Source organism: Acromyrmex echinatior, chromosome 17 (assembly GCF_024713525.1).
Source record: "Acromyrmex echinatior isolate Ae372 chromosome 17, ASM2471352v2, whole genome shotgun sequence".
Lineage (NCBI taxonomy): Eukaryota > Metazoa > Arthropoda > Insecta > Hymenoptera > Formicidae > Acromyrmex > Acromyrmex echinatior.
In genome coordinates this window covers 4471677-4498398 of record NC_141868.1, presented here as the reverse complement: position 1 = coordinate 4498398, position 26722 = coordinate 4471677, and the positions used below count along the sequence as shown (strand labels likewise).

The window sequence follows — 26722 nt, the reverse complement described above, 5'->3', positions numbered from 1 at the left end:
ATTATTCATAATTAATACAAAATACATTTTATTAATTATTGAAAAATAAAATTATTAGGTGTACAAATAAGTTTCCGCCGTTTGACAAAAGACGGCGCCACTAGCAAGCTATGGTTAAAATTATCTGATGTAAAACATTATATCGTAAGGTTGGACATTTGTCAACAACATAACCTTGAAATACTAGCAATTTTATATCAGCATCATACATTTTTTTTTGTGTGAAAATGCCGAGTTTTGAGCCGAATAAGCGTCATTTGCGGGAACTTTTGATTTACTTCTTTAATTTGAAGAAATCTGCAGCTAAGGCTCATCGATTGCTTGTAGAAGCATATGGTGAGGCTGCCTCAAGTTGTCGTGAATGGTTTCAAAAATTTAAAACGGTGAATTTGACGTCGAAGACAAAGAAGTGGAAAGCCGAAAGTGTACGAAGACGCGGAATTGAAAACATTATTGAATGAAGATTCGTGCCAAACGCAAAAAGAACTTGCACTTACATTAGGAGCGACTCAACAAGCAATTTCACATCGTTTGAAATCATTGGGAATGATTCAAAAGCAAGGGAATTGGATTTCATATGAACTGAAGCCGAGAAACGTTGAACGTCGATTTTCCATATGTGAAATGCTGCTTGTCAGGCATAAACGAAAGGGTTTTTTACATCGTATAGTCAATGGTGATGAAAAATGGATCCACTACGATAACCCAAAGAAGAGGAAATCATGGGGATTATCTGGCCATGCTTCAACATCGACAGCCAAACCGAATATTCATGGAAAAAAACTCATGTTGTGTATTTGATGGGATCAGCTTGGTGTCGTGTATTATGAGTTGCTCAAACCGAACGAAACCGTTACTGGGGCTCTCTACCGAACACAATTGATGAGATTGAACCGAGCACTCAAGGAAAAACGCGCCCACTACTACTCCAGGCATGACAAAATTATTCTCCTGCATAATGCTCGACCACATGTTGCGGTGCCGGTCAAAACCTACATGGAAACACTCAATTGAGAAGTTCTACTCCACCCGCCGTATTCACCAGACATTGCCCCTTCTGATTACTATCTATTTCGATCGATGGCGCATGGCCTGTCTGAGCAGCACTTCACATCATATGAAGATAAATCAAAAATTGGATTGATAATTGGATAGTCTCAAAAGAAGCGTTCTTCCAACGCAGTATCCGTATGCTACCAGAAAGATGGGAAAAAGTAGCTAGCGATGGACAATACTTTCAATAAAACATTATGTATCGTTCTTTCACAATAAATGCTTAATTTTTGATTAAAAACGGCGGAAACTTATTTGTACACATAATAATTTTCAACTGCTTTAATAAATCATTGTAATGTATTCATTATTCCATTACATCAAAGTTAATTAGTAATTAATATAATACATTTTAAATAAATTAATATAAAATAATCGATTATTCAATATATTAGGGGTTTGCATTAAAAGCCGCTGTTTTTTCTTTGTATTTGAGCACTTATTTCAATAACAAAATATATGAACACCTCAAAGTATTTTCCCTCGGAAGCTATGACTTTTTGCCACTTTTCAGGCAGAAGTTGAATTTCACGACGAAAGAATAGTCTGTCTTTTGAGTCAATCCATTCAGCAACCCAATTTTCGACTTCGCTATAATTATGGAAGTGTGTATCTTCCAGAGCATGTTGCATCGATCGGAACAAATGATAATCGCTTGGTGCTAAGTCCGGAGAATACGCTGGGTGCGGGAGAACCTCCCATTCGAGATCTATCAGTGTTTGTTTCACGGCTATAGCAACATGCGGCCGAGCGTTATCATGGAGTAAAATCACCTTTCGACGATTTGATGCAATTGATGGTCGTTTTTGCATTTAAACGTTCAAATTATCATTCAAACGTTCCAATTGTTATTGATAACGCTCGGCGGTGATTGTTTCGTTCAGTTTAAGCAGCTCATAATACACGACACCTTCCATATCCCACTAAATACAGAGCATTGCTTTGTGACCGTGGATATTTCGTTTTCGAGTCGATATTGATGGTTGGCCAGGATCAACCCATGATTTTTTGCGTTTTGGATTGTTGAAAAAGATCCATTTTTCATCGCCGGTCACGATACGCCACAAGAAACTCTTCTTGTTATGCTTTGCAAGCAAAGAAATTGAGATGTTTAAACGGTTGGCAATGACATTTTCGGTCAATTCATGTGGCTGCCATTTTCCTTCTTTCTGAATCTTTCCCATAGCTTGTAAACGTCGTAAAATAGTTGATTTATCGACTTTCAGTTGTTGAGACAATTCTTTGAGTGTTTGAGCTGGATTTTCTTCCAATAGAGCTTGCAGTTGTTCATCTTCGAATTTTTTCGGTTGACCTGTTCGTTGTTTGTCGTGAACGTTACAATCACCACTTTTGAATCGTCGAAACCAGTCTCTACATACTGTTTCCGATGGAACAGATTCACCATAAATTTCCGCAAGCAATCGATGAGTTTTAGCTTTTTTTCAAATCAAAATAGTGTAAAAGTACACATCGGAAAAACTTATCACGTTCCATTTTAATTCAGTTATAGAAAAGCACATATGTAAATAAGGATGACGTCTGTTGACTGAATTTTAGTAGGAAATGTTCACATTTAAAAATGATATAAGTAGCAGATGTCTCTGACCATAGCATACGCAGTTACTGCCATCTAAACGTGAACAGCGCTTTTAATGAAAACCCCTAATATAATATATTATAGGACCATAAATGTGACAACACAAACTATAGAAATCAAAGTCTTTAGTCAATTATCATTTTAGTGTTAGTCAATTATCATTTTAGATAATTTATTAATTTTCAATTGTCAGTGTAATAAGTTGGTGATAAAATTTTAAAATTAGTCGTATTAATACTTTTATGTGTGATGCATTCTTTCACCAAAAGTAATTCTTCTTTTAAATGAAAATCACGAATCATTTCTGTCACAAATTCCACAATTATCTTTCAAATAATCTCTGCTCTTTCAGAAAGCATGGAACTTTCCACTTTTTCAAGTAGTCGTATTTTGCATAAAATTTGACCACAAATTTTCAGTCCATCAGTTATTTGTTTTAAGAGCGACAAAGATATTGTTTATTTTGCTCATCATCAAAAATTGCAGTTTCACTCTATTAGCATGTGCGATTTCATCGAACATTCTATTGATTTCCATGCTGGCAAATTTTATTAAAATACTTCTTCAGTTCAGAAAATCATTGTGCGAGTGAGTCGAATGCTTACTGAAGTGAGCAATACGAGTATTTCGACTGAAGTGAGCAATATTTCGCGTGGTCTACTTGCTGTGTTCAGAATCATCGTCTGAGATTCAGAATCATACATCCAGATGTAATTTTATCCTTAACATTCGGCGAAATAAAATGAAATTAATAAAGGTATTGATATTTTCCTATACAGTATGTTTTTCAAATTATTACAATATTTATTTAAAAAATCGATTTTTTCGAAATTATGAGCCAATGGCTAATACAGCGGACACGTACCGTTTTTTTCCCCTTCAAGAACAATCTAAAAGCGAATTAAAATTCCCGATACCGTCACCTGGTGTTCCATTGTAAGTACAATTTTAAGAAATCCACATTGCTTCTTCATGCAAGCTATTATTTGGCCTATGGACTACTATTTCGTAAATACAAATTGCACAGTTGTTATGAAGCAAACATTATTACGACGTAACAGCTGGAGCATCATATTAGACAAAGAAATGATAAAGAAAATCTCAGTTTTGAAATTTTTTGTCGTTCTCAGCATTAAGACTCTACTTCGCAAATACGTATTAGTCCGTATTCTTTAATCCTAGAAAAGGATTTTCGAAGGAGTAAGAGAGAAAAAAGTAATTGTTATACAAAAATTATGTGTTTCGGTAATTTAGATGACTTTAGAATTCACTTCCTTCTTAAGGGAATCACTCTCCCTCTGCTTAAGTGCAAAATATGTTTCTACATTTTGAACGCGTGATCGTGTTTATTTATACTCTGCAATATTTGTTGAATAATTTGTTGACATTATTTATTTTATTTTTTCTATTTTATCATATTCTAAGCTTTTTTCTTACATTATTTTCATTTTGAAAGCAGAGCATATGTGTCTTCAAAGTAGAGAATTTGTATTATAAAGCAAATAATATATTTTAAAGGAGAGAATTTGTGATTAAAAGCAGAGAATTTGTCTGCTTTACTCCATTTTGGAAAAAAATCGAAAACTTAAACATACGTATATTAAACGTATATCAACTTTAAATGGTAATAGCTTTTTAAAGAAGGACAAGCGATGATTAAAAAAACCTATAGAAAGTTACTTAGGATCATGACCTTGACAATTTGTCAAAGTTATCGAAATTGGCAAAAGGTCGCCCATTTACTAAAATTTTATCAAAAAAATATGTAGGTACAATGAATAATTTTTTAAACAAACAAGTATATGTATTCTTTACACCTGATTTATCTCATTATTCTATTCATAAAAGGATTAGGATTTTTAGGATATTACGATTATCAGAAAATTAATAGTTTATGGGATATTTAATATGTCATGTCAATTATATATGCCAGAAAAATGTACCTATAATATATCGTAAATTATTAATTTTTTTTAATTTCTAACTTAAAACTTGTAGAATAATTATAGAGAAATCATATTACGTAAAAAATCATATAATTCTATTTTAAAAAGAGCAAATAAACATTACATCTTTTTCATTGCGTCTCTCATGGTACTTCTATCTAGAAAAAATAACGTGATTATAATAGACCCCTCTCGAAACAGTTGCATAGAAAATATTTTTTATACTTTTTAAAATATGTCGATGTGAAAGTTAGTTTGAGACATTCTGTATACATATATACATTAGCGTGCACATGTGTCTATGAGATATATAGTAATTTTATTAAATAATTATTACATTATATTCCAGATATAATGAATGTGATTCTTAGCTCCTGTTATCTGCTGATGCACAAAGATGGATCTATTTTGTCTTCTGTAATCTGCACTGTTTCCGGACAGGTCAGAACAGAGTACATGTAAGAGATCATTGACTCGATAAAATCTAGAGCTTGTGTATCTAAAATGAGTGAAAAAGACTTAGTGTCTTTCATTAATATTATGACATATGCATTATGTATAAGCATATTCTAATTGCGTTAATAAGTAATAAAAAGTCATATTAAATTAAAATTTTTTTATTTTTTTTTTCATGTTTTAATATAATATTTTATATATATGGAGTAGACTTTCAAGATATATTTTCTTTAAAATTTATAATTTAGTTTCAGTCGTTTTAATTTATTTGCTTCCAGAAAATGAAAACAAAAGCTACCAGAAAAACGCGTCTTACAGAAAATAATAATTTGTTTATCAGTAAGCTAAGAAATGTTAAACAAAGTCGCTAAACTGATAAACACATTAAACAAATTCATTCTGTTAAAATGGTCTTTACGTTTTAGGATTAAAAAAAAATCGATTCTTTTTGATTTCTTTGAATGCTTATAGTCTTAAGAATATTCCACAAAAACGTTTTTTTGGGAGAAATAATTGTTTATCTGGACGTAAAGGGTGTTTTTTTAAGCCCGATAGAACTTGAAATTGTAAAAAATAAAACAAAAAATTAAATTAAACAGCCGCGGTGGCCATATGCCCGAAATCATTTTCAAATGTTAATGCCATGCATTGATCTTTCGACTAAAAAAAATTTTTTGATTATAATTTAATTTTTGTGTTAGTTTTTACAATTTTAAGTTCTATCGGGCTTAAAAAAATCTATCGGGCTTAAAAAACACCCTTTATATCCGGTCATTGGGACGTTTACCTTAACATTTATTTTTATGGGAAAAGTGTAAATTCGCATTCCAATCACTTTTTGCAAAGACTATACCTAATATTTCCTTAACCAAGAGATGCGCAAAGATCGCTGAAAATCTTTAATAATGAATTCCAAACATCGCATTACGTCATTTTGTCATAATTCAATTTGAAATTTTGAAGTTACATCGCTTATGCTTATCTCATCATGTTATGCATCAAAAAAAATCTCGGGGACATTTAGGAAGTTCGTAAAAATTTCACAGCAGAAACGAATTTTATACAATTGTGCTTCCGGGACAGTCCAAATAATTATATGCACACTGCGAGCACAAAGATAAATTTTTATCTTTATACGGAACTTTTATTTTTTGAAACGCATTTACGTTTTTGACGCGAAGTGCCTTGGATATCTGTTCTATTGCTGAGACATAGCGTCTGATTCAATCGTATCGTAACTACATATCGACATGCGGGGCAGCTCTTTCTTATAGCCAAGAACGAAAAGTTACTTTTACCATTAGTTTTGTCGTTACTTTTTTATGACGATTTTATCGTTACTTTTTATATTACAATTTTACCGTTACTTTTGTTGTTATTTTTTTATGACGACATATATCAAGATCAAGTTCATTGAAGATAAATATTCTGATAGTGCTTATTACATTACTCGATTACATTACTCAACATTACTTCCTTCACACACACATACACAATACACATACACACACAAATACACACACACACACACACACACACACAAAAAACGTTTTAAAGATATTCATCTCCTACAAATATTTAATAATGAAAAGTAGTAATTAATTATTTATTTTAAATAATTGTTGTTTAGTATATTTTTAAGACTCAAAATAAGTATTACACATATTGTGTACAGACAATACACACAATATACAATACATATGTTCTCAAGATCAATGTTGGAGGTAGCCCCCTTTTTTATATGTTACCGAAAGGTCTTTAAGTGTTTCACACTGTAAACATTTTGATGCACAATGTCAATAAAAAGAGCTTACAAAATAAATACACATGTGTACACATGTATAATACTAACCCAAAGATAACTGCAGAAATCAGAGCACTTAATATAGTTACGTATATAGGGTACATATACAGAAATATTTTTAATTCCAGACGCCAAATATATATAGTAGTTACGTATTTACGAAGAGCAATAAAAAAAAGTATATTAGAATATGTTAATTCATAAAAAACGTGTATAATCAATCCGGTTATTATACGAATTATCCAGTTACGTAGTCTCTGGTATTCCTGTGGCGCTCCGAGAGCTTTCAACGTGTCGTCTACTAGATCAAGTTTACGTAAGCACATTTTCAAATCCTTTAAAAAAAATCATATTAATCGATTATGCGACACAGAACAAAATTATTGTAATTTTATATTTGAGTAAAAATTGTTGTTGCAATGTGTACAGGAAGTGTGACAGATAAATATATATTATAATAATGTAAAGCATTGATTATTAAAAAAATTAATTGTTAAAAAAAATTTTTTTAAATTTAATTTAATTCATTGTAAAACTCTATGAAAAAGATTACATATTAACAAAGTAATAGACAATATAAAATACACGATACAATATAGTAGCTTGCAAATAGTTAGACGTCAGCAAAACTGCTGTTACATAGCCTACCAGCAACAAAAAACTAGGACTAAGCAACGATGCAATAAGTGAAGCAATAGTTAAAATTATATACATACACACACACATACATACCAGTTACAGTCTCTCTTAAATACTGTGAGTGACTGTGAGCAATGAAACACGAGACAGCAGAACGAAAGCAGGAGGATAAAGAGGAAGAGATTTTTGTTGATATAGGAACAGAATTAATAATTATATTTGATTGAAGAGAAAGCGGTACGGAACAGTAGTAGAATGAAAAGTAATCTTGAAACCTTGGTAACAAGGGAGTTAAAAGTAAATAGAATGAAGTTCAGAATTTAACTAAAAGAGGCGTTGAATAGAGGATATAGAGGAGACATAGAGAAGTATTGAAGCAAAAAAAAAAGAAAAAACAAGAAATAATACAAATGTAGAATAAAACCTTGCTACATCCTAAGCCAGCTAGATCTCTGATAATACACAGATATATGATCATATTTACGAACACATTAAGAGAAGCGGAGGGAAGAATTTTGGATATGCTATACATGATATAGGAGTTATTGATTAAGAGCCGAAACGTAGACAACATCGTAAAATAACGAAGTAACGAATAATTGAGAAGAGAGAAGTTTTTAAAAGCAGGAAAGGATGTGACGAAGGGGATAAAGAAGACGTAGACGGGCGTAAGCAGCCCGACACTTGACAGGCACGTGACTTGAATATCCTTGACTTGAAGAATCAACATGGACACCCAGAATCTTAATAAAGGAGGAGCGTGGAATTGGAACGGAATTAAAAGAAATATCGAAGGATTGAATACGGGATAATAATGTTGAGGAACCGACAATTAGCAAGGATGATTTAAAGGAATTTAGATACATTGAATTATATAGTAGACCATTTGACAATAAATTTTAGATTTTTATTTAAAGCAGAACAGGTTACAAAAATATCGAATAGGTGAAAGAATTTGAAAAGAATTGCGTCGCCTGCATACAGAGAAAGAGCTCAAAGGATAGAGAAACATTAGACAAATCATAAAAGTATTAAAAAGTAAAATTCCGTGAATAGAATCCTGAAATACTCCAGAAAAAACGGTACGAGAAGAAGAAAAAAGAAGAAAAAAATTATATTTGAGAATTTTTTTGCTGCGTGCAATTTGTAAGAAACGAGCAGATTAGCGAGAGAGCCGAATGAGAGACTGAGTTTAATTAAAAGTAGGTCATGGTTAACGGTATTGAAAGCCTTTTATAAAAACGTTTTATCATTTTGTATTTGTCTGTAATTGTGAATTTAAGATTCCTTTAATGCTCTCAATTAAAAATATTATTAAACAAAAAAAAAGTAATACTAAAAGATCAAATATTATATTGAGACCAGGAGTACATTTTAAAATTTGTACCTTAAAACGACTGAAGCAAATGAGAATTAATGTAATGCTAAACAACGGAAAGAAATTGTTTATGAGTGTGAAGTCTTCTTGCAAATTCCTGACGTATGTTGGGTAGTAGAAGAAATATGTAAGAGAGCCCCATTTGAGCAAAGCAAATAGGTAAGAAAGATATGTCCTAGGTTGTCCACGAGGATATTCGAAAATGTACAAATTGCAAAACGATCCAATGATCAATAATGGTGCCAACACTCTTTCTAGCGTCTCTGCCATAGTTTCCGAGTCGTCGGCTAGTATTTTAACCAAATTAGTTCTTGTTGCACGAGGCACAAACACGTTTTAATATTTTTTACAAGATGTTCAGAAATAGTTTTCGCAGTTCCTCTAGGAACTTTGTGGAACTGTACACTGTAAGATATGTACACTGAGGAATAACGTATGTAAATGCCGTTTAATCAATAAGTGTTGAACAACAAAATATTGGACACACAGATAATCTAGATCTAGATTAGATTAGATTGATTAGATTAGATTAGTGCAGCACTTTATCTCTTAGCTTCCTAGAGAGATGATCTATTTTGATTCCCATCGTATTGTCTAATTGATAATATACCATTTTGACACACATACTAAGAAACATGTTCGTCCTTTTGCACACGCACAGTTCGGAGGAATACATTGGTGTCAACTACAATCGTTTATTTGGTTTTCTCTCAATTTTGAGCGAGTTTTATAGTTGATATTACGTCCGTATGCGAATTTTATTTAATTTATATATATTTTACCTACGTTATATCCATTTTTATCTTGTCTTCACAATGAAAATAATCCAACAGGGATCGAAACGTTTGTTCTTGTTCACTTACTGATTGTTAAATTATATTTTACGTTTTTTTTTAATTTCATGACATTTTTTATTTCATTTTTTAACCGTTTAATGTAGATTGTTATTTTGTTGTTTGATTTTTAGGCTCATAGCCCTTTATTCTTTCATTTATTTAAATTTATTGAACCTTATTATTTTTATAATTCATATTTTATATTTTTTTAAAGATTACATTATTTTATTTCATTTCGGTACTGTTTTATACGTTTTAATGTTGATTAAATTACGGAATGACAATTATTCACAATTAGACTCCATGTACTTATTGCGAATTAATTTATCAAATGTTTTATCTTTTTGGGATTTAATGTCATCTAAACATGATATCAACTTTTTTCATTAAATCTATTGCTACTTACTCCTGTAAAAGCAATTCTTATGATATTATACTCTCTATGAATTTTGTACATATCCTAGTTTATATCTGATGTATTGTTAGTTAATGATATTAATATAATGTGCAGCGCTATTGCTAATAAATAAAAAAAAATTGATACTTGAAAAAGACAAAGCAAATGCTAAAGAATCTTGTGCATTATTCGATATATAAAAAATATTATAATTATTTAAATATAATGTGTGATCCCGAACTAGTGCATGATCCGCATTTAATGCTTTTTTTTTTCTATTATTACAAGGTACGAATGATTGTAACATTTGATCTTTATACTAAGTACAAACGTGCTTAATGAATACTTTTTACTTACATGGCTTCTAACAACAAATGGCGACTTAAGTTGAAGCTGACAACTTTAATAAAATATTTAATGATATGTGAATATTGAAGATATGTGAAATTATAATGCTCTTTGTAATGTAAAGGTAAGTACAATTATTCTTATAATGATAATATAATTTATTAATGTAAACATAAAACGTGATGTTAATTTTACTATCATTTTTCATTTTTATTCTCAAAATATTTATATATATATATGCACACAATTTTATGTACTTATATGTATACACTATTATAAATATAGTATTTATTTTCATAAAGTAAAAGGTTTAAACTAAATATGCTGCAAATAAAATTTGATTTCGGCTAATTGTTTTGCCTTCTCTCTCTTTTTTTTAATTCACTGTAAAAATTCAGATATATTATTAGTAAACACGTACAAGATATCACAGGAATCGTCGTATATCTATATATATATGAATGGATTGTAAAATAATAGTAAAGAAGCTAATATACAAAAATATGATGAATTTATTACGATGTTTTATCTCTTTTTGTAACGTAAATTAATGTAAGATGAAACGAATAATATAAATATAAAGGAAAGTCGCCGATACTGCTATAGGTTTTCTAAAGCGACACCTTCTTATTTCTCAGAAACTAACTACTGCACTTTATTTAATATTATATTACTAATAAAAAAAACATGATCTGTTAACTGTTTAGTTAACTAAAAAATTGTAAACGCATAATTTGTATATTTTTGACTTATTTTTATACAAAATCAGCTAAAAACGAATTCTATGAATGCGGAAATAAAATTCTTACGATTTTCTTTTGCAAATTGCGTAATTTAAATAATGGTGACTGTATTATTAATAATATTACATCGTTTTAAATGCTTGTAATTTCCTAAATCAATTTTATTTATATTATTTTTTCTCTCTTAGTTTTTTATAATACGATTTAATAAATATAAAATCAGGTAAACCGGCAGACCTATCTGTTAAACATAACATGAATTAACTAAATTTTCATAATGTTGCTTTATAATGCCAAATAATTATATCGGAGCAATGTACATATAGCACATAAGAAACTATTGCGTTACATATTTACATCTGGCATAGTAGTATAAAGTAATTACGCATATAATTTAACAAAAATGTTTTATATTGAAGTGAAAAGATTCTGGAAAATCTTATATACATTTACATGTAGGTATTTTATACAGATAATTTCTGTAAAAAAAAATGTAAAAAAAAAAAGAATAGAAATATGTGGCATATATTATATTACTGTCTACTATGTCAGTTTTAGAGGTTATTTTATCGAATATCGCTTATTTTTATTTATCTTACGAAAAAATTGATTATTGCAAAATTACAAATAATATTATAAAAATTACTTATATTATCTGATAGAAAACATTTTTTAGTTTGTATTTATGTATTTAAAGTTTATTTTTATCTTTTGTTTAATTAAGAAATATTCTCTAAAAATAAAATAGTATGACGGTATCGGCGACCTTTCCCTAAATGTATAAAATAATATTACCGTTATATTAGAGGAAACTAAAGTTTTGGAACTGGTTGTCACACGGGTTTAACTCTCAACAAGCTAATAATTCAATCAAATATTCTCTTTTTACTGTAGGTTGCTGATTAAATTGTGTAAAATGTTCTGCACCAAAAATATATTTGTTACTTACAATGTTATAGCCTTCCCGTTTTTACCAAACATAGTTATGGCAACAAAAAAGATGTGACTTTGTAATTCCATTTTTGCAGACGCGTACTTTAAGACAAATTACATTAAATTAACTTATTTAAATGTTTGGTTTTAAATGTCTTAAAATTTAGCAATTTTTATTTCTATATTAGAAAGCACGGAATTAAAGCATTTGTTCAATAAAAACCATTGTATTATTAAAACATTTACTAAATGAAAATGTAATGATTCTTATTGCTGAATCAGAATTTAGATTTTCTTGAATATATGAATTTTATGTTATTATTTGTATTTTGTAAGTATATAAGATATTCTTTTTAAACAAAATGTTATAAACATGTATAGCAATTTATATATTTTATATAAAAGGATTTAATTCTATTTTATGTTGTATTACATTTTATTATTCTTTGTACATTATAATTTTTTTTTCTATAATTCGGTATTAAAATACCTTGCATGAAAAATAATAAATTGTATGTAAAAATGAAAATATTCAAATCCAGCAAGCACAAAGTTAAACATATCGTATTTCTTAGGTGTAATTTGCCATATTAAAATAAATCTGTAATATAACACATTTTATTACAGTTATTTTGTAACTTGGTGTTTAAAATAAAAAAGAGGGTCGCTATTAAAAATCAGTGTGGATGGTGGAAAGCCCAAGTAGGTTGATCTTTAAAGATACTTCAAAACTATCGCGGTGTAAATGTTTAAATGGCCGCATTTAGAATTTAATCTGTGCAGAACCGTACGAAATTTGTCTTCAGAGCACTAATAAAAACAAAAATCGGATCTTAAATCGAATATAATGAGAGAGTAATAGAAGCGTAAACGAAATTTCTAGGAGGCGAAAATTGAAACAACGAAACATAGGCAACATGAGGCATTTACGTTTTTTTTACATTCTATTATTCTCCAATTCCATTCGATTTACGCTCCGATTTTTATTTTCATCAGGAAACGAACATGCTTGTAGCATTTATCCTTGGGTGCATTAGTGCAAACAGTGTTTAACCGTATTTCTGTGGCTAGCAGTACAAGTTTTATGCACAAAATAGAATTTTGCTACACTGCCTCAAAGGGTCAGTGTATAAAGAGCAAATGTGATATAAATTTAAAATTTGAAAATAAAAGACGAGGAACAGAACTTTAGCACAATAGTAGGTCTGTTCGTGTTGCTTGCACTTTATGCGATTACAGCATCTTCGCTTTCTCTTTCTACGTCTGAATATATATATATATATCTCATTTTAAGTGCAAACATTTTTTAAGATTTCAAGCTACACAAAGACATAATTAGTTGTCTATAGCGCGCATTGCACGCTTGCTATAGGTATACTCCTGTCTTCGTGTATACTTCAATTTATTTCGTTGCAGCGTGTATAAAATACATAAAAATTAAGATTTCCTATAAGAGGTAAGTATTTACAGTAGTAAAGCAAGACGGGTTCTAACCCATGGGGCTAGAGGGGAGCGCGGGGCGCGGGGAGTACTCGCAGGCGCGGGGGATGTTCGTAATACAGGGAAGGAGGGGGGGAAGGTCGCGGTTCTATTGATGTAAGGACTCCGGTCCTTATTTATTGCCGCCTCTCTGTCTCCAAAAATGCAGTAAAGATGCAAACACTTACCGCATCTGTTACTATCATCACCTACTACCATCTGTTTTTTTCTTTCTTCATCTTTTCCGCCGCCGCCGCATTGTCACTCTCGTTATATTTTCATGCATGCAAACATATTTTATTATACGTTTTAAAAAGAGAATATGTCGTGACAGTATCATCGAAGATGCTCGCGTAATTTAGCAGAATTAAAAAGGAAACAAATAGATGTGAAATCTGAGTAATACAATTTAATTTGTAAATTTATATTTTTCACGCTACATAAAAATGTTATTATAATAAAAATCTTAATTAAAATTTAAAAAAATTTAAATAGGATGAGACGCCGTCGTTTCTGTAAAACAAAAGCGTTACATTAGCATGCAACATGTAAGAAGAGAAATTTAAATATATAATAAATATATAATAAATTTATGATACTTACAATTTCAATCTTCCGGCTTTGGATCAGACTCGTACGGTCGGAGGTCGAACAGTTCGGCTAGGAAGAAGTCACTTTCCTCCCATATATCAAATTGTTCCTCCTGGTTCCACTGTCTCTCAGCTCGTATCGTTTGCCATGTAGCAATATTTATGAAACCTCTAATTTGCACGCACAAACGAGATACAGCCTGAAAAATGGACAAAATGAATTTAAAAGAAAAAAGAAAAAAATAGAAATAAATCTATTTGTTATACTTACCGAGGGGATAATTTGCACCTCCACCTCGTTCTGCAATCGGACTTGTGGCTCGTTATCTACCATAAGATACTGAAAAAAGAAAAGTAAAAAAGAAAGTTAGAAGCGCAAAATCACTAAAATGATACAAAAATTTGATACAAAAAAATTTACTCCTTCAATGGGATACTCGTATCGAATTCTAATCAAATCCTGTAAATTATTCATTGTTCAAAAAGTCGATAAAATTTTTTTAAAAATCGCAATATTACTTTCACTATCACTTTCACAGTCACTTAATAAATGTGTAAAAGTATTGTACAATATTTTTACACTTTGGGGAAAAAATAACTCACGTTTTACTAAACTCACGTTATACTCGCACGCGAATTCAGCAAAGACTGACGCTGAAAAGCATCTTTTGCCATAGCGAGGCTATCTAGGAAACATTTGCGCTGCATATGAAACACATAAAATCATGTTACAGAAAGGAAGAATCAATAGAGTACAAGTGTCCTTTTTTTTTTCGACACAGTTTTTTCAATACAGTTTTTCTTGGCGAGACAAAGGATGAGAAGTAAAAGAAAATACATACGTAATAATGCGAACAAAAAAATGTTTATTCACATCTTATTACACTGATTTTCATACTTATTAAAAACTAAAGCTAATAGTTTGCAGCGTTCGAATGCGATCGGTGGCTCGCGCTAGCAGAGCTTTCTGGAAAAAAAATTTTTTAACCATTATTCGCTTTTTAGCAGAGAATAAAATTAGTACTAGTTACTCTAAATACGATACCTTATGACTTATATTTTGATGACATTGATGATGATGAGCAACACGTGATTTTGATGCTTTTTCATCAGGACATTCCCAATATCTCGCTTTTTCCAATGGTGGTGGATTTGGCGCACCTGATGACAAGGGACGGTATCCCCTTGCGCTCGATCGATTTTGAACGTATATATTCTTTTACTCGATCCATGTCTTATCACTCGTAACTAATATTTATGATTGAATAATCGCGCTATATACTATTTATATACTATTAGATCGGTGACATGTCGCCATGCGTCAATAGAAGCGCCAATGTTTTTCGGCTGCTAAACAAAAAAACATAACTCTTCCGCAGTAAATGGAAGACAGGATGTGCAAGTATTCGCATAAAGGTGAGTACTCCAAGTCGAACGCAACCTTTTTGTCATCGATTTCTATTTTATTACTTGAACATGCGTTCTCTCGTCTAGAAAATATTTACTTAAATTTTACGATCGACAATAAAAAAAAAAAATAAAAAAAAAATAAACTACGCTTTGTGATTCCTCATTTATTTATTTTATCAATTTCCTGTTGTTGGCACTTCAATTTGCTTTTACACGTTTGGAAATATGAGTCTTTATTTACACAGGATTCACATTTAGATTTTGTGCTTACTGAATCGATCGTGTATCAATATTTTTTCCACATGATTTGTAACCTTTGTCGGAAATTTTATTGGTCTGGCGAGGATCTATGTTTTTCTTATGTTTCCAATATCGCTGGGAAAATTTTCTAATGCGTTTCTAATAAAATATTGTCACATTCGCCGATTAGTGACCGTTAAAACTCTCGAGTTCTATGTTTACTTTGTATTAACGACTGTTTTGTCGAAATTTTCACAAAACAAAGAAATCTTGGAGTCCACTGGACGTAATGAAATATATATATATATATATATATATATATATATATATAGGTTATAAGTGCTCGACATCGTAGTTGGTGGAAGACGAACGAATCGGTCGCTTCAGTTATTGACGATAAGCATAAGTATGGCTAACCATCGTGCGAACATAGCCAATGTAGTCGAATATATTCGAAACGTGGATCCGGAAGAGTTCGCGAATATCAGAGACGAAGTGTTCGAAGTGCTCGAAGAAGTGAATTTCGAAGAAATATGGAAAAATGGACCAAGAAATCGATTCCGACGAAGAAATATTATCAGACGACGCGGGCTATGCTAGCGATTTGAGCGAATGTACAGATTACGTAGAAAGATTTGTGCCATCATCAGAAATCCATGCACTGAACGGTCGCACTGTATAATCCATTGTTATTATACGACGGATGGTGCTTTAAGTATATGTGCAGAATGCATGATCCGTTTGACTGATACCGATATCGCAGGATTGTACCTCGTAAGGAAACACGATATCGATTATATTGACGCGCTAAGCGATTGGTCTTGCACGAATTGCAGATTGCCAACATACATTATATTTCCATGCAATAAGTGCCCACACTGCACACTTTGAAAAATCTATTGCGAATAGTGAGCGAAAATATTGTGAGCGAAACACTACATTGGGAAATATGTGGGAAGACTATAATGTAGACGATGTTCTATATGTTCTCGGTAATCTGCAAAAAAGAGACACAGGTGCGCGAATATCGCCGGTGCAATTTCTATGCGTTCGCGAATTAGGTATACGTGGTGAGAAACATGGAATAGTTATTAGAGAGCTTGTTTCTGACTGGTCTTTACTCGCGCGACAGAAAATGTACCCACGGTTACGAGACAAATGTTACGGGGACATTGTTACGAGGACGATGAATATGAAAAGACATTGGCGGAATAGAAATGTTCAAGAAATAAAGGACGATTATTATTGGGCGAAGAAAATCGCAGATAAGAGCCAAGGTTGGTGCATATGCATTAAGATTCCCGCGGGTAATGAAAAGTGCGTTGAACTGCTGATTATCGACAATATATGGATGGAGTTTCGCGATCTTGCGCTAAAACTATTTGTCGATAGATGCGACGATCAATGTTTTGAATGTGAACAGTGCACTTTCGCAAACAAATATAATGAAAAAGTGTTAGAACGTTATGACATTTTAGATATGTCACGGTGCTGCAACGTGTGTGAACGAGTCACGTGCAAGTGCTCCGTGGAAGAGTGTGACGTGATCTAAAGACTGTAAAAAAAAAGACATGGAAAATCACAAACAAGTGGAACGCGAATTGTTGGAACAGTGCGACCAAGTCGCTACTCTGGTGGAGTGTTTCGCGTGGCTGCAAGGATGCGACGAGTGCATCGAGCGGGTCGAAGAACTTTGTCGTGCCAAGCGTCCGCGTCTCGCCGGACACAGATAATCCGCGGTGGCGAGGATCGCGCGACTCGCGGGTGCAAAATTGCAATTGGAGCGACGTTTCGTGCACGTTGGTGGCGAGTACGCGAGTCGCGACGAAAGATCTCTCGTCTGGCGAGAGATCGACGCCGTGTTTGAAGGCCGTATATCGACAGGTGCTGTGATAAACTCTAATCACATTGAGCCGCGACGGTTTTTGGAAGATGCGAAAGAAATAGTGTTCGAACGTGTGCGAGACGCAATAGAAAGACACAATAGCGTAAAAGTGAACACTGCGTTCAACGGTGAATTCGCGACGAAAGATAAACGTGCTCATAAGAGCATAATTACAAAGAGCTTAACATCGAGGCTATCCTAGCATTGCTCGAAGAATTCCAGGAACGCGACAGCGGATGGGCATTGTCACGTATAGTGAATTTAATTATCAACATGAATAAATTAAATCCTATGCGGGTGGGATGCCACATCAAAGTGCCGTGGGAAATCGCGACGAAACGAGCGGTGATCAGTGTGCGTACGACGGACAATGCGTGCTTCGCGTGATCGGTGGTCGCCGCGCTGTACCCGACTGAAAAGTATACGGATCGGGAATCGTCGTATCCGCATTATACGACAGTACTGAATCTCGCAAACATTGAGTTTCCAGTAACTTTAAAAGACATTTCTAAATTCGAACGGTTGAACGCGGTGTCGATCAACGTGTACGGCATTGAGAATAAACAGGTCCTTCCTCTGCGACTCACCAATGAAAAAAGGAGAAACACGTCAACGTGCTGTACGTGCAAGATCCACGCAACGACGGTGTTGGACATTTTGCGTGGATAAAAAACCTATCTCGTCTCGTGAGCTCGCAGATTAGTGGGAAAAAGAACAAGAAATTTTTCTGCGATCGGTAAGTATATATGAAAAAATTATTATAATTTTGCGTCTTACTAATAAAATAATTATAATTTTTTTTCTTTTTTCAGATGTTTGCACTACTTCAGTATCAACGAAAAATTGTAGTCGCACGTAATGGACTGCGAGAAGATGAACGACTCCGCTATCCGACTGCTGAGCGTAGACAAGTGGCTCGAATTTGAGAACCACTGCAATAAGCAGAGCGCCCCATTCATCGTCTACGCTGACTTGGAGTGCGTTTTACGGAAGACGAAATCCGATAAGGAAGACGCATTGTCGTACGCATATCAACGGCACGAGGTATTTAGTATAGGATACTACGTGCGATGTTCGTACAACGATGCGTTATCGTCATATCGGTTCCGTCGCGATGAAGATTGCATAGCGTGGTTCGCGCGACAACTCAACGATTTGGCGCATCGAGTGAAAAATATAGTATCCGTCAACGTACTCATGGAAACGTTGTCGAAAGAACAATTGGAGGCGTACTGTAGCGCGACGCGTTGTCATATTTGCGAGAAACCGTTCGCGTTGGACGATATGCGGGTCCGCGATCATTGTCACCTTACCGGTAGATTCCGCGCATGCAAATTGCAATCTTAATTATAAAAATTCATTTTATATTCCGATCGTTTTTCACAATTTATCGGGCTACGACGCGCATTTTACAATTAAAGAATTGCTACCGCGTACAAAAGACATGTAGATGTGTTACCGATAACCAAAGAAAAATATATTTCGTTCACTAAACATGTTCAAGATACCGTCGAGAGGGCAGACTCGCGAAAATGCATAAAATTACGATTCATCGATTCTTTCAAATTTCTAAACGCAAGCCTCGATAAATTGGCGTCGTTTTTAAGCAGAGACAAATTAAAAATCGTACGTTCCAAATTTTCAACACTATTGGATGAAGAATTTGAATTACTGACTCGTAAAGGTGTCTTTCCGTACGAGTACGTTGACTGCGTCGAAAAATTGCAAGACACGCGCTTACCACCGCGCGAATCATTTATCAGTTCATTAACGGGCGATACTGTATCCGAGAGCGATTACGCTCACGCCACGAACGTCTGGAAGCGATTCTCCATTCAAACACTCGGCGAGTACAGTGATCTGTACTTGAAAACTGATGTCTTGTTATTGGCCGACATTTTTGAAAATTTCCGCGAAAGTTATGTCGCGAGTTACGGTCTCGATCCCGCGCATTACTATACATTGCCTGGTTTCACGTGGGACGCGATGCTAAAACATATGCGTATAAGATTCGAGTTACTCACCGACATCGTTATGATCATGTTCATCGAGCGCGGTATACGCGGTGGTCTCAGTCAATGTTCCGGTAGATACGCACAGGCTAATAACAAGTACATGCGTTCGTACGACTCATCGTACAACCGTCGTCGTACTTGATGTATTACGATGTTAACAATTTATACGGATGGGCGATGTGTTAACCATTGCCATACGCCGAATTTCGATGGGTCGAAGACGCTGCGAATTTTGACGTGAGCGCGATCGCTTTGGATTCATCCATCGGTTACATTCTCGAGTATCCACACATCTACACGACCTGCACATTGACCTGCCGTTCTGTCCGACGCGATAAGCCGCCCGGCAAGCGCGAGGCTAAACTTTTAGCGACGCTGTACGATAAACATCGTTACGTCATCCACTACCGCAACCTGCAGCAATGTACTCGTTACGGTCTTCGCGTAACAAAGATTCATCGAGTACTACAATTCGCGCAATCTCCATGGCTTCGCGATTATATTGAACTCAATACAAATTTCAGAACTCGCGCTAAAAACGATTTCGAGAAAAATTTATATAAATTGATGAACAACGCGGTATTCGGTAAAACTATGAAGAATGTGCGCAACCATGTTGACGTAAAATTATTAACAAAATGGGACGGACGGTACGGCGCGGAGACAATGATCGCGAAACCGAATTTCCACAGCCGTAGCATCTTTGCGGAAAATTTGATCGCCGTCGAATTGCTTAAATTCGAGGTGAAGTTCAACAAGCCGATTTACGTGGGTGTGTGTGTATACTCGACATATCGAAAGTCTGCTTGTACGAATTTCATCACAAGTATATATTACCACTGTTTCGCGGCAAATGTAAAATTATGTACACCGATACGGACAGTCTTGTATACAGCGTCGAGTGCGAGGACGTTTACGAGACTATGAAACGCGATATCGCTAGATTCGACACGAGCGATTATCCGATGGACAACGCGTACGGTATGCCTCTCGCGAACAAAAAAGTACCCGGTCTGATGAAGGACGAAAATAACGGTGTGATAATGACCAAATTCGTTGGTCTCAGAGCGAAGATGTACGCGGTGAGGGTGGATGACAAGAGAGAAACTAAAAAAGCGAAAGGCATAAAGAGTAACGTCGTAGCGCGAACGATAACGTTCGACGATTACACGCAGTGTTTGAATGAAGAGATCGAAATGACTCGTCGTCAATCGTGTATATGATCTAAACTGCACGATGTGTACACGATATCCGAATCGAAAATCGCTCTGAGTCCATACGATGACAAACGATACGTCGTACCGGAGACGTTACCGTGGGGGCATTGGCGGATATCTTTGTAATATATATATGTGTGTGTGTGTGTGTGTGTGTGTGTGTGTGTGTGTGTGTGTGTGTGTGTGTGTGTGTGTGTATCAACATTTATATTACTATTATGTTTTTTCTACATTTTTAAATATTTTCACAGTGTACATGTTACTATTATAATTTACACGTAATGCATTTTTTTTACATTTATATAAGTATTATTATTACGTTTTATGTAGTACCATTTATTATGTTTTACTATTATTTTCATTTCATGTATCGTACATTTATATACATATTTTATATCTGTATACTGCAAAACGAAGATGAATGAGAAGTAATAAAAAATATACGTTTATGTAATTATATTGATATATTTTTTATATATAAAAATAAAATATATGAATCAAAATTTCATCAAATAACATTGTGTATCCATCGAATTGTGTGATCCATCGAATCCCAACCACTTGACGTACACCTTGTTTCCCTTCCTGTGCAGTACTTTCTCCACGAGATACACGTCCGGATGAGTAGCGCGATGCAACTCGTAGAACGCTCCAGCGATGGATTTTTCAGCGATAATCCTCGAGTAAACAGGTTACAGGATTGGTATCATCTTAACGATCGTAAACACCTCGATGGTCCAATTTGGCGTGTAACCTTTCTCAAAAATCATCTTGTACTTGTTCACGCGTACCGAATCGTCTACTTTGAATTTTGCAGGACCCGCGATCTTTATCGCGCTGTACACCGTGTCCAAGAGTCTTTCGGCGATCGCGGGAGTTACTTCGGCGGGTCGCAATGCGTGCCGATGGTGCGATGCTTGCGCGCGTTGTAATCTGACAAGAGACGCGGCAGCTCGTCGACCCACTTGTAATTGCCATTGAGCGTAAACATCTTCCACATGTCGTTCTTGAGGGTGCGATTGAACCGCTCGACCACTGACGCTTTCAACGTCGAATGCGTGGAATAGTGATTAACATCGTGCTTTTTCAAGATTTTCTGCACATCGGCGTTGTAAAACTCTTTCCCCATATCCGTTTGTAAATTTTTCGGACTTCTACTCTCTATCTTCTACTCTCTCGAACGATCTCACCGATAGCGTTAGCCGTCTCGCTTCCACCCTTGAGTGGTACGGCCCACGCGTATTTGCTCAACACATCGATGACGGTGAGTATGTAGTAGTGGCCTCTGTTGAAACCCGAGTACGGGCGCATCTCAACATCAGCCTGCCACAGATCGTCGTATCCTCGAACTATGACGCGCCTTCGCGGAAAATTTCTTCTTGCAGAAGCGTGCAATTCCTCGACGAGTCGACGTCTCTCGGAGCTAATTTTCTCTCTCTGTTTCTCAGATTTCTTTTTCATGATTCGACGCGTAATACACAGAGTACGAGAAAATAATATATTTTTTCTCGCTGATGTTACTCGACTGAATCGTTTCATGGATACGCGATTTAATTTATAATAAGACCAGCTTCGTGAAGTTCCTCGATGATCGACAGCATCTCGTTGTTGTGAGCGTTGTTGCCTGCTCGGTGTGAAGCGTCGAGCAATCGTAGACGATCCACCAGCTCGTTGGGATCATCCCAGTGCTCGTAATCGATCGCGATGTCGTTCAATGTCATTGCATGAGGTAATCCCTTTCCAGATTTCTTCTTCTGTTTCTTGGGTGTGATCGACATCATCGGCGCGATTACGTGTTTGTACTTATATCCTCTGTTGCTCAATAATCGACCCTGCGAATGGTACTTGTGTTTGTGCGCGTTCGTCACCAACAGCATGCTCTTGTACTTGTGCATATCGTCTTCCGTGTAAAGGGTATCATCGGGAATTCTCTTGAAAATCAACTCGTAAAGACCAGGTGTACCGGCGTATCGTACGCCATCGATAATTATGTTGTCGCGTCATCCACGTCGAAACGTTTATTGCCAAACATCAGTCCATCCTTGTGTAGGTAAACGCCGTACACGTGATCTATACCGCTCTCTTTATCTTGCACTTCCCTCAGAACAGCCTCGACGTACTTTTGCCCCAGCGGGCCCAAGCCAGCTCGTAACGCCTCTCGACTTTCCGACGTTTGCAGCTGATTTTGAACCTTCGACGCCAGCGAGTCTTCCATCGTTTCGAAAATGACTCTATCGTCGGTATGATTTTGGCACGCGGTGTGGAAGTTATCGGCTGTGCACGATTGTGCAATCGATCATTGGATTTATGCAGAATCGTGAAACGCTCGAACGTCTCGTTCGCTTCTTCTCCCTCCTCCTCTTTCTTTTGTTCCTGTTCCTCCTTCACGTTTAGAGGCAGACGTTGCATCTTCGTCGCGCGACTCTCTTTTTGTAGCGTGCACGCTGGAGCTGTCGACGAAAAGTCGCAGCGGCTCGATAAGAGATTTAAAATGTCTGTCCAACGTGATGCCCTCCTCGATTCTACCGGTCTTCAGAGCGCGATGTTTCTTGCGGATCGACTCGCTCGTCTTCTCGATCTCCCTCGCGATTTTTTCACGCTCGCGCACATCTGCCATGTTCGTCTCTGGTTAAGTATTGGCAACGACTGATCACGTTACGGTATCGCGAACTCGTTAAATTCTTTTCTGTATCGTCCGTTTGTGAGCCCATTGTCTTTGTCTATCACTAGAAATCCATATTTTTGCTACCAACAGTCGCGGCACAACGTGCAAAATTCATCGTACGACATGTCGGTATTCACATGATCGTTGTAAACATGTTTCAAGTTGGTACCGTCCTGTTTGAATAGGATCAGCAGATTCGCGTTGTCGCGTATCAGATGTTTAGGTATCCTCGCGTACGTCTGACAGAGATAGAAGCAGTCGACGTTCGCGTGGCGACCCATCGAAAAGTACTCTCTCACCGCATCCTGCTTGTCGCATGCCACGTCATCAAAGATAAAAATAGAGTTTGGACGCGCCTCGCTCGGTGGAACGACGTCGCTGTTGTTAGAGAACGTAAAGTAACCGATTTCGTCGATAGACGTAAACAAATTTTCGAGATATCGATACTTTGGCTGTTGCAACGATTTCGAGTAGACGTACGGTTTTCGAAACGTACGCCATTCGGGCTCTCGAGTAAGCTTATGAGAACGTTAGTTTTACCACAAATGATCGCGCGTATAGTACTCGGCAGCATTTCGCTGTGCTTGCGCTTCTCTACGCTGCCTCCCATTCGCGATTTCGCGTCGCAGTTCGTGACGCGTATCGACAACGGTTGCAGCACGAATTTCATGTTCACACTAAGGCTAGTCACGCTCTCGAACGACTATTTAAAGGCATGCGAATTTACGAGTCGCGCAGTAGCAAAATGTATCTCGCGCTGTGTCATCCTTTCGACATTCAGGACTTGAACGCCGAGCAGCTGCAGTATATATAGCGAAGGTCGTACTCCTACGGGTATACGGTGACTATATCGACTACGTGTGGAACAAGCTTCCGGAACACGTGAAGGCGGATTCGGAGATTCGAACGTATCGTCGCTGCGACGAGCACTACAATCAGCCGTGGCAAGGGACGAACATTGACGGTCCCGCATCTAAGATCAAGGACTGTAGCGAATGTCAGCGTCGGGCGGCAGTCTGTTGAATCGAGTGATAAACGCGCTTCCTTTTGAGTTACATATTCCGGGTTACCAGTTTTGCGGCCCGGGCACTCGGCTTACGAAGCGATTAGCCAGAGGTGACGCAGGCATAAATCCGCTGGACGCGGCGTGCCAAGAACACGACATCGCGTATTCTCGGAGCAACGATTTCACCGATAGACACGCGGCAGACAAAGTACTCGCCGAGGAGGCACGGAAACGCGTGACCGCGAGAGATTCGGCTCTGAGTGAGAGAGCCGCCGCTGCTGCCATTTGGGTAGCGATGAAAGCCAAGACCAAGATCGGCATGGGCATGAAATCAAAGAAGAAGACGACAACGAGGAAAAAGACAACGAAAAAGCGAATACTTCCAACGACAAAACGAGGTGGTGCGTTACCTTTTCTGCCAATGTTGGGCGCGCTCGGATCCTTGATTGGCGGAGCGGCCAGCGTGGCGAAAGCGATAAACGATAGCAAAGCCGCGCGACGTCAGCTCGAGGAGCTGCAACGTCACGACCGCGCGATGGAACAAGGCCGCGGCCTGTATCTCGCTCCGCACAAATATGGACGCGGACTGTATCTCAGCCCCTATAAACGCGGACAGGGTGTAGCAACGAAGAAAAAAAAAACGCCAAAGAGATGATAAAAATGCCCTCGGATGCAACTACTAACGTGCAATTGGACGTGCTCGCGAGACGAATGCGCGTACCGTACTTTAGAGGTGTCTTCATGCGTAACACTTTACCGACGAGCGGGGCGCGCCGAAACGAAAGCGGTATCGTGAATCTGGACGATGCGATCTAGCACCATCGGACTACCATCTTTTTACGAAACTGAAGGAGTCCTTGGCCGGAAAACGCTTCCAAAGCGACGAGGAAGTTCAGACAGCTGTAACTAACTGGACTAAAGAACTGGCGGGAAGTTTCTATGCAGAAGGGATTTCGAAGCTTGTTTCCAGATATACAAAATGTATTGAGATTGACGGGAATTATGTAGAAAAAGACTAGAAGTTGTCAAGTATTATCCATGTAAATTTTAGATTTTTTCAATAAAAACTTTATTTGTAAAAAAAAAACGGAACTTATTTTCTGGACCCCTCGTACAAACGGTAGACGCGCGTGAATTTAAAAAGCTCGACGAGGTGTAAAATCTCAGTATTAGTCGAATGCTTTTTCCGTCATGTCGCTGACACTTACGTTGAGCGGGAAGAGCATCGTCCTCGCGGCGAACTACTTTCCCTCCATAGATTTGAGTGACGGCGATTACGAGCTCGGTCTGGTGATTTTTGAGACTTATCACACGATACCGTAAATAAATCGAATAATAAATTTTATTTTGGCAAAGACGACGCAGAAATTACAATTCCCGAGGGTTCGTACGAAGTGCGAGACATAAATGAATTTTTGAAACGTACGATTTTACGGAAACGTTCGCACCGCGACGCACTTGAAACCATTGACGTAGTACGTGGTGACAATAACAACAACAACAACAACAACAACAACAATAACAATGACACTGATGATGATGATAATGGTGAGGGTGGAGAATACCCGATTACGCTCCGCGCAAATTACAACACGATGAGATGCGAGATTAAATGTGTATACAGAATAAACTTTGGCAAACCCAACTGCATCATTGGATCGCTGCTGGGATTCTCGTCGAAGCGTATATACTGCGACCGCGAAGATGGCACGAATCGGACATGTCGATCAACATAATAAACGTAAACGTTATCCGCGTAGAGTGTAACGTGACCGCGGGCGCGTACAGCAACGGCAAAAACGCGCACACGATACACGAATTTTCGCCGAGCGTACCACCAGGATATAAGATATCGGAGTGGCCGACGCAGATCATTTACCTGTCGATCACGGTACGGAGCATTACGGATCTAACGATACGCGTCGTCGACCAGAACGGACGATTGCTCGATTTTCGCGGAGAGGAGATCACTGTCAGGTTGCACATGCGACAGCGAGCGTGAGATGCTCGTATTGAACGGAGCGGAGCGCAGAGAGATAACGCATTCTTTACAAGGCTGGTAACATCACCGCTCGATAACGCTCG

At 36.5% G+C, this 26722-nt stretch overlaps 2 protein-coding genes, 2 long non-coding RNA genes and 1 pseudogene across 5 annotated transcripts; 1 reads left to right on the top strand and 4 right to left on the bottom strand.

Annotated features, from left to right (window-relative positions):
• Positions 1-6419: 6419 nt before the first annotated feature.
• LOC147906864 (uncharacterized) lies at positions 6420-13128 on the bottom strand. The gene is made up of 2 exons (XR_015548027.1): positions 8883-13128; positions 6420-7191 (listed from the first exon to the last, which is right to left on the bottom strand). It is a non-coding gene; the product is annotated as an uncharacterized LOC147906864 (long non-coding RNA).
• Positions 13129-13619: 491 nt separating this feature from the next.
• LOC105146154 (uncharacterized) lies at positions 13620-14656 on the bottom strand. 2 transcript variants are annotated; one of them, XR_846148.2, is made up of 3 exons: positions 14471-14656; positions 14213-14399; positions 13620-14122 (listed from the first exon to the last, which is right to left on the bottom strand). It is a non-coding gene; the product is annotated as an uncharacterized LOC105146154 (long non-coding RNA). The 2 variants fall into 2 exon arrangements; XR_015548019.1 differs by having other exon boundaries at positions 13620-14399.
• A 7002-nt stretch (positions 14657-21658) lies between these two features.
• On the bottom strand, positions 21659-22427 carry LOC147906863 (uncharacterized). The gene is made up of 2 exons (XM_087415265.1): positions 22157-22427; positions 21659-21930 (listed from the first exon to the last, which is right to left on the bottom strand). Exons 1-2 carry the CDS (start codon positions 22425-22427, stop codon positions 21659-21661), a joined length of 543 nt encoding a protein of 180 aa, XP_087271391.1.
• On the bottom strand, positions 22416-24104 carry LOC147906862 (uncharacterized; annotated as a pseudogene).
• A 522-nt stretch (positions 24105-24626) lies between these two features.
• On the top strand, positions 24627-25292 carry LOC147906861 (uncharacterized). The gene has a single exon (XM_087415264.1). It carries the CDS (start codon positions 24627-24629, stop codon positions 25290-25292), a length of 666 nt encoding a protein of 221 aa, XP_087271390.1.
• Positions 25293-26722: the final 1430 nt, after the last annotated feature.

What these genes read in the sequence shown, in the direction of transcription:
- LOC147906863 (XM_087415265.1), bottom strand. Translation starts at nt 22,427, where the DNA reads ATGAAAAAGAAATCTGAGAAACAGAGAGAGAAAATTAGCTCCGAGAGA. An exon ending in CGAGACGGCTAACGCTATCG is followed by an intron (nt 21,931 to 22,156) that starts GTGAGATCGTTC and finishes GGCAATTACAAG; the next exon opens with TGGGTCGACGAGCTGCCGCG.
- LOC147906861 (XM_087415264.1), top strand. Translation starts at nt 24,627, where the DNA reads ATGTCAGCGTCGGGCGGCAGTCTGTTGAATCGAGTGATAAACGCGCTT.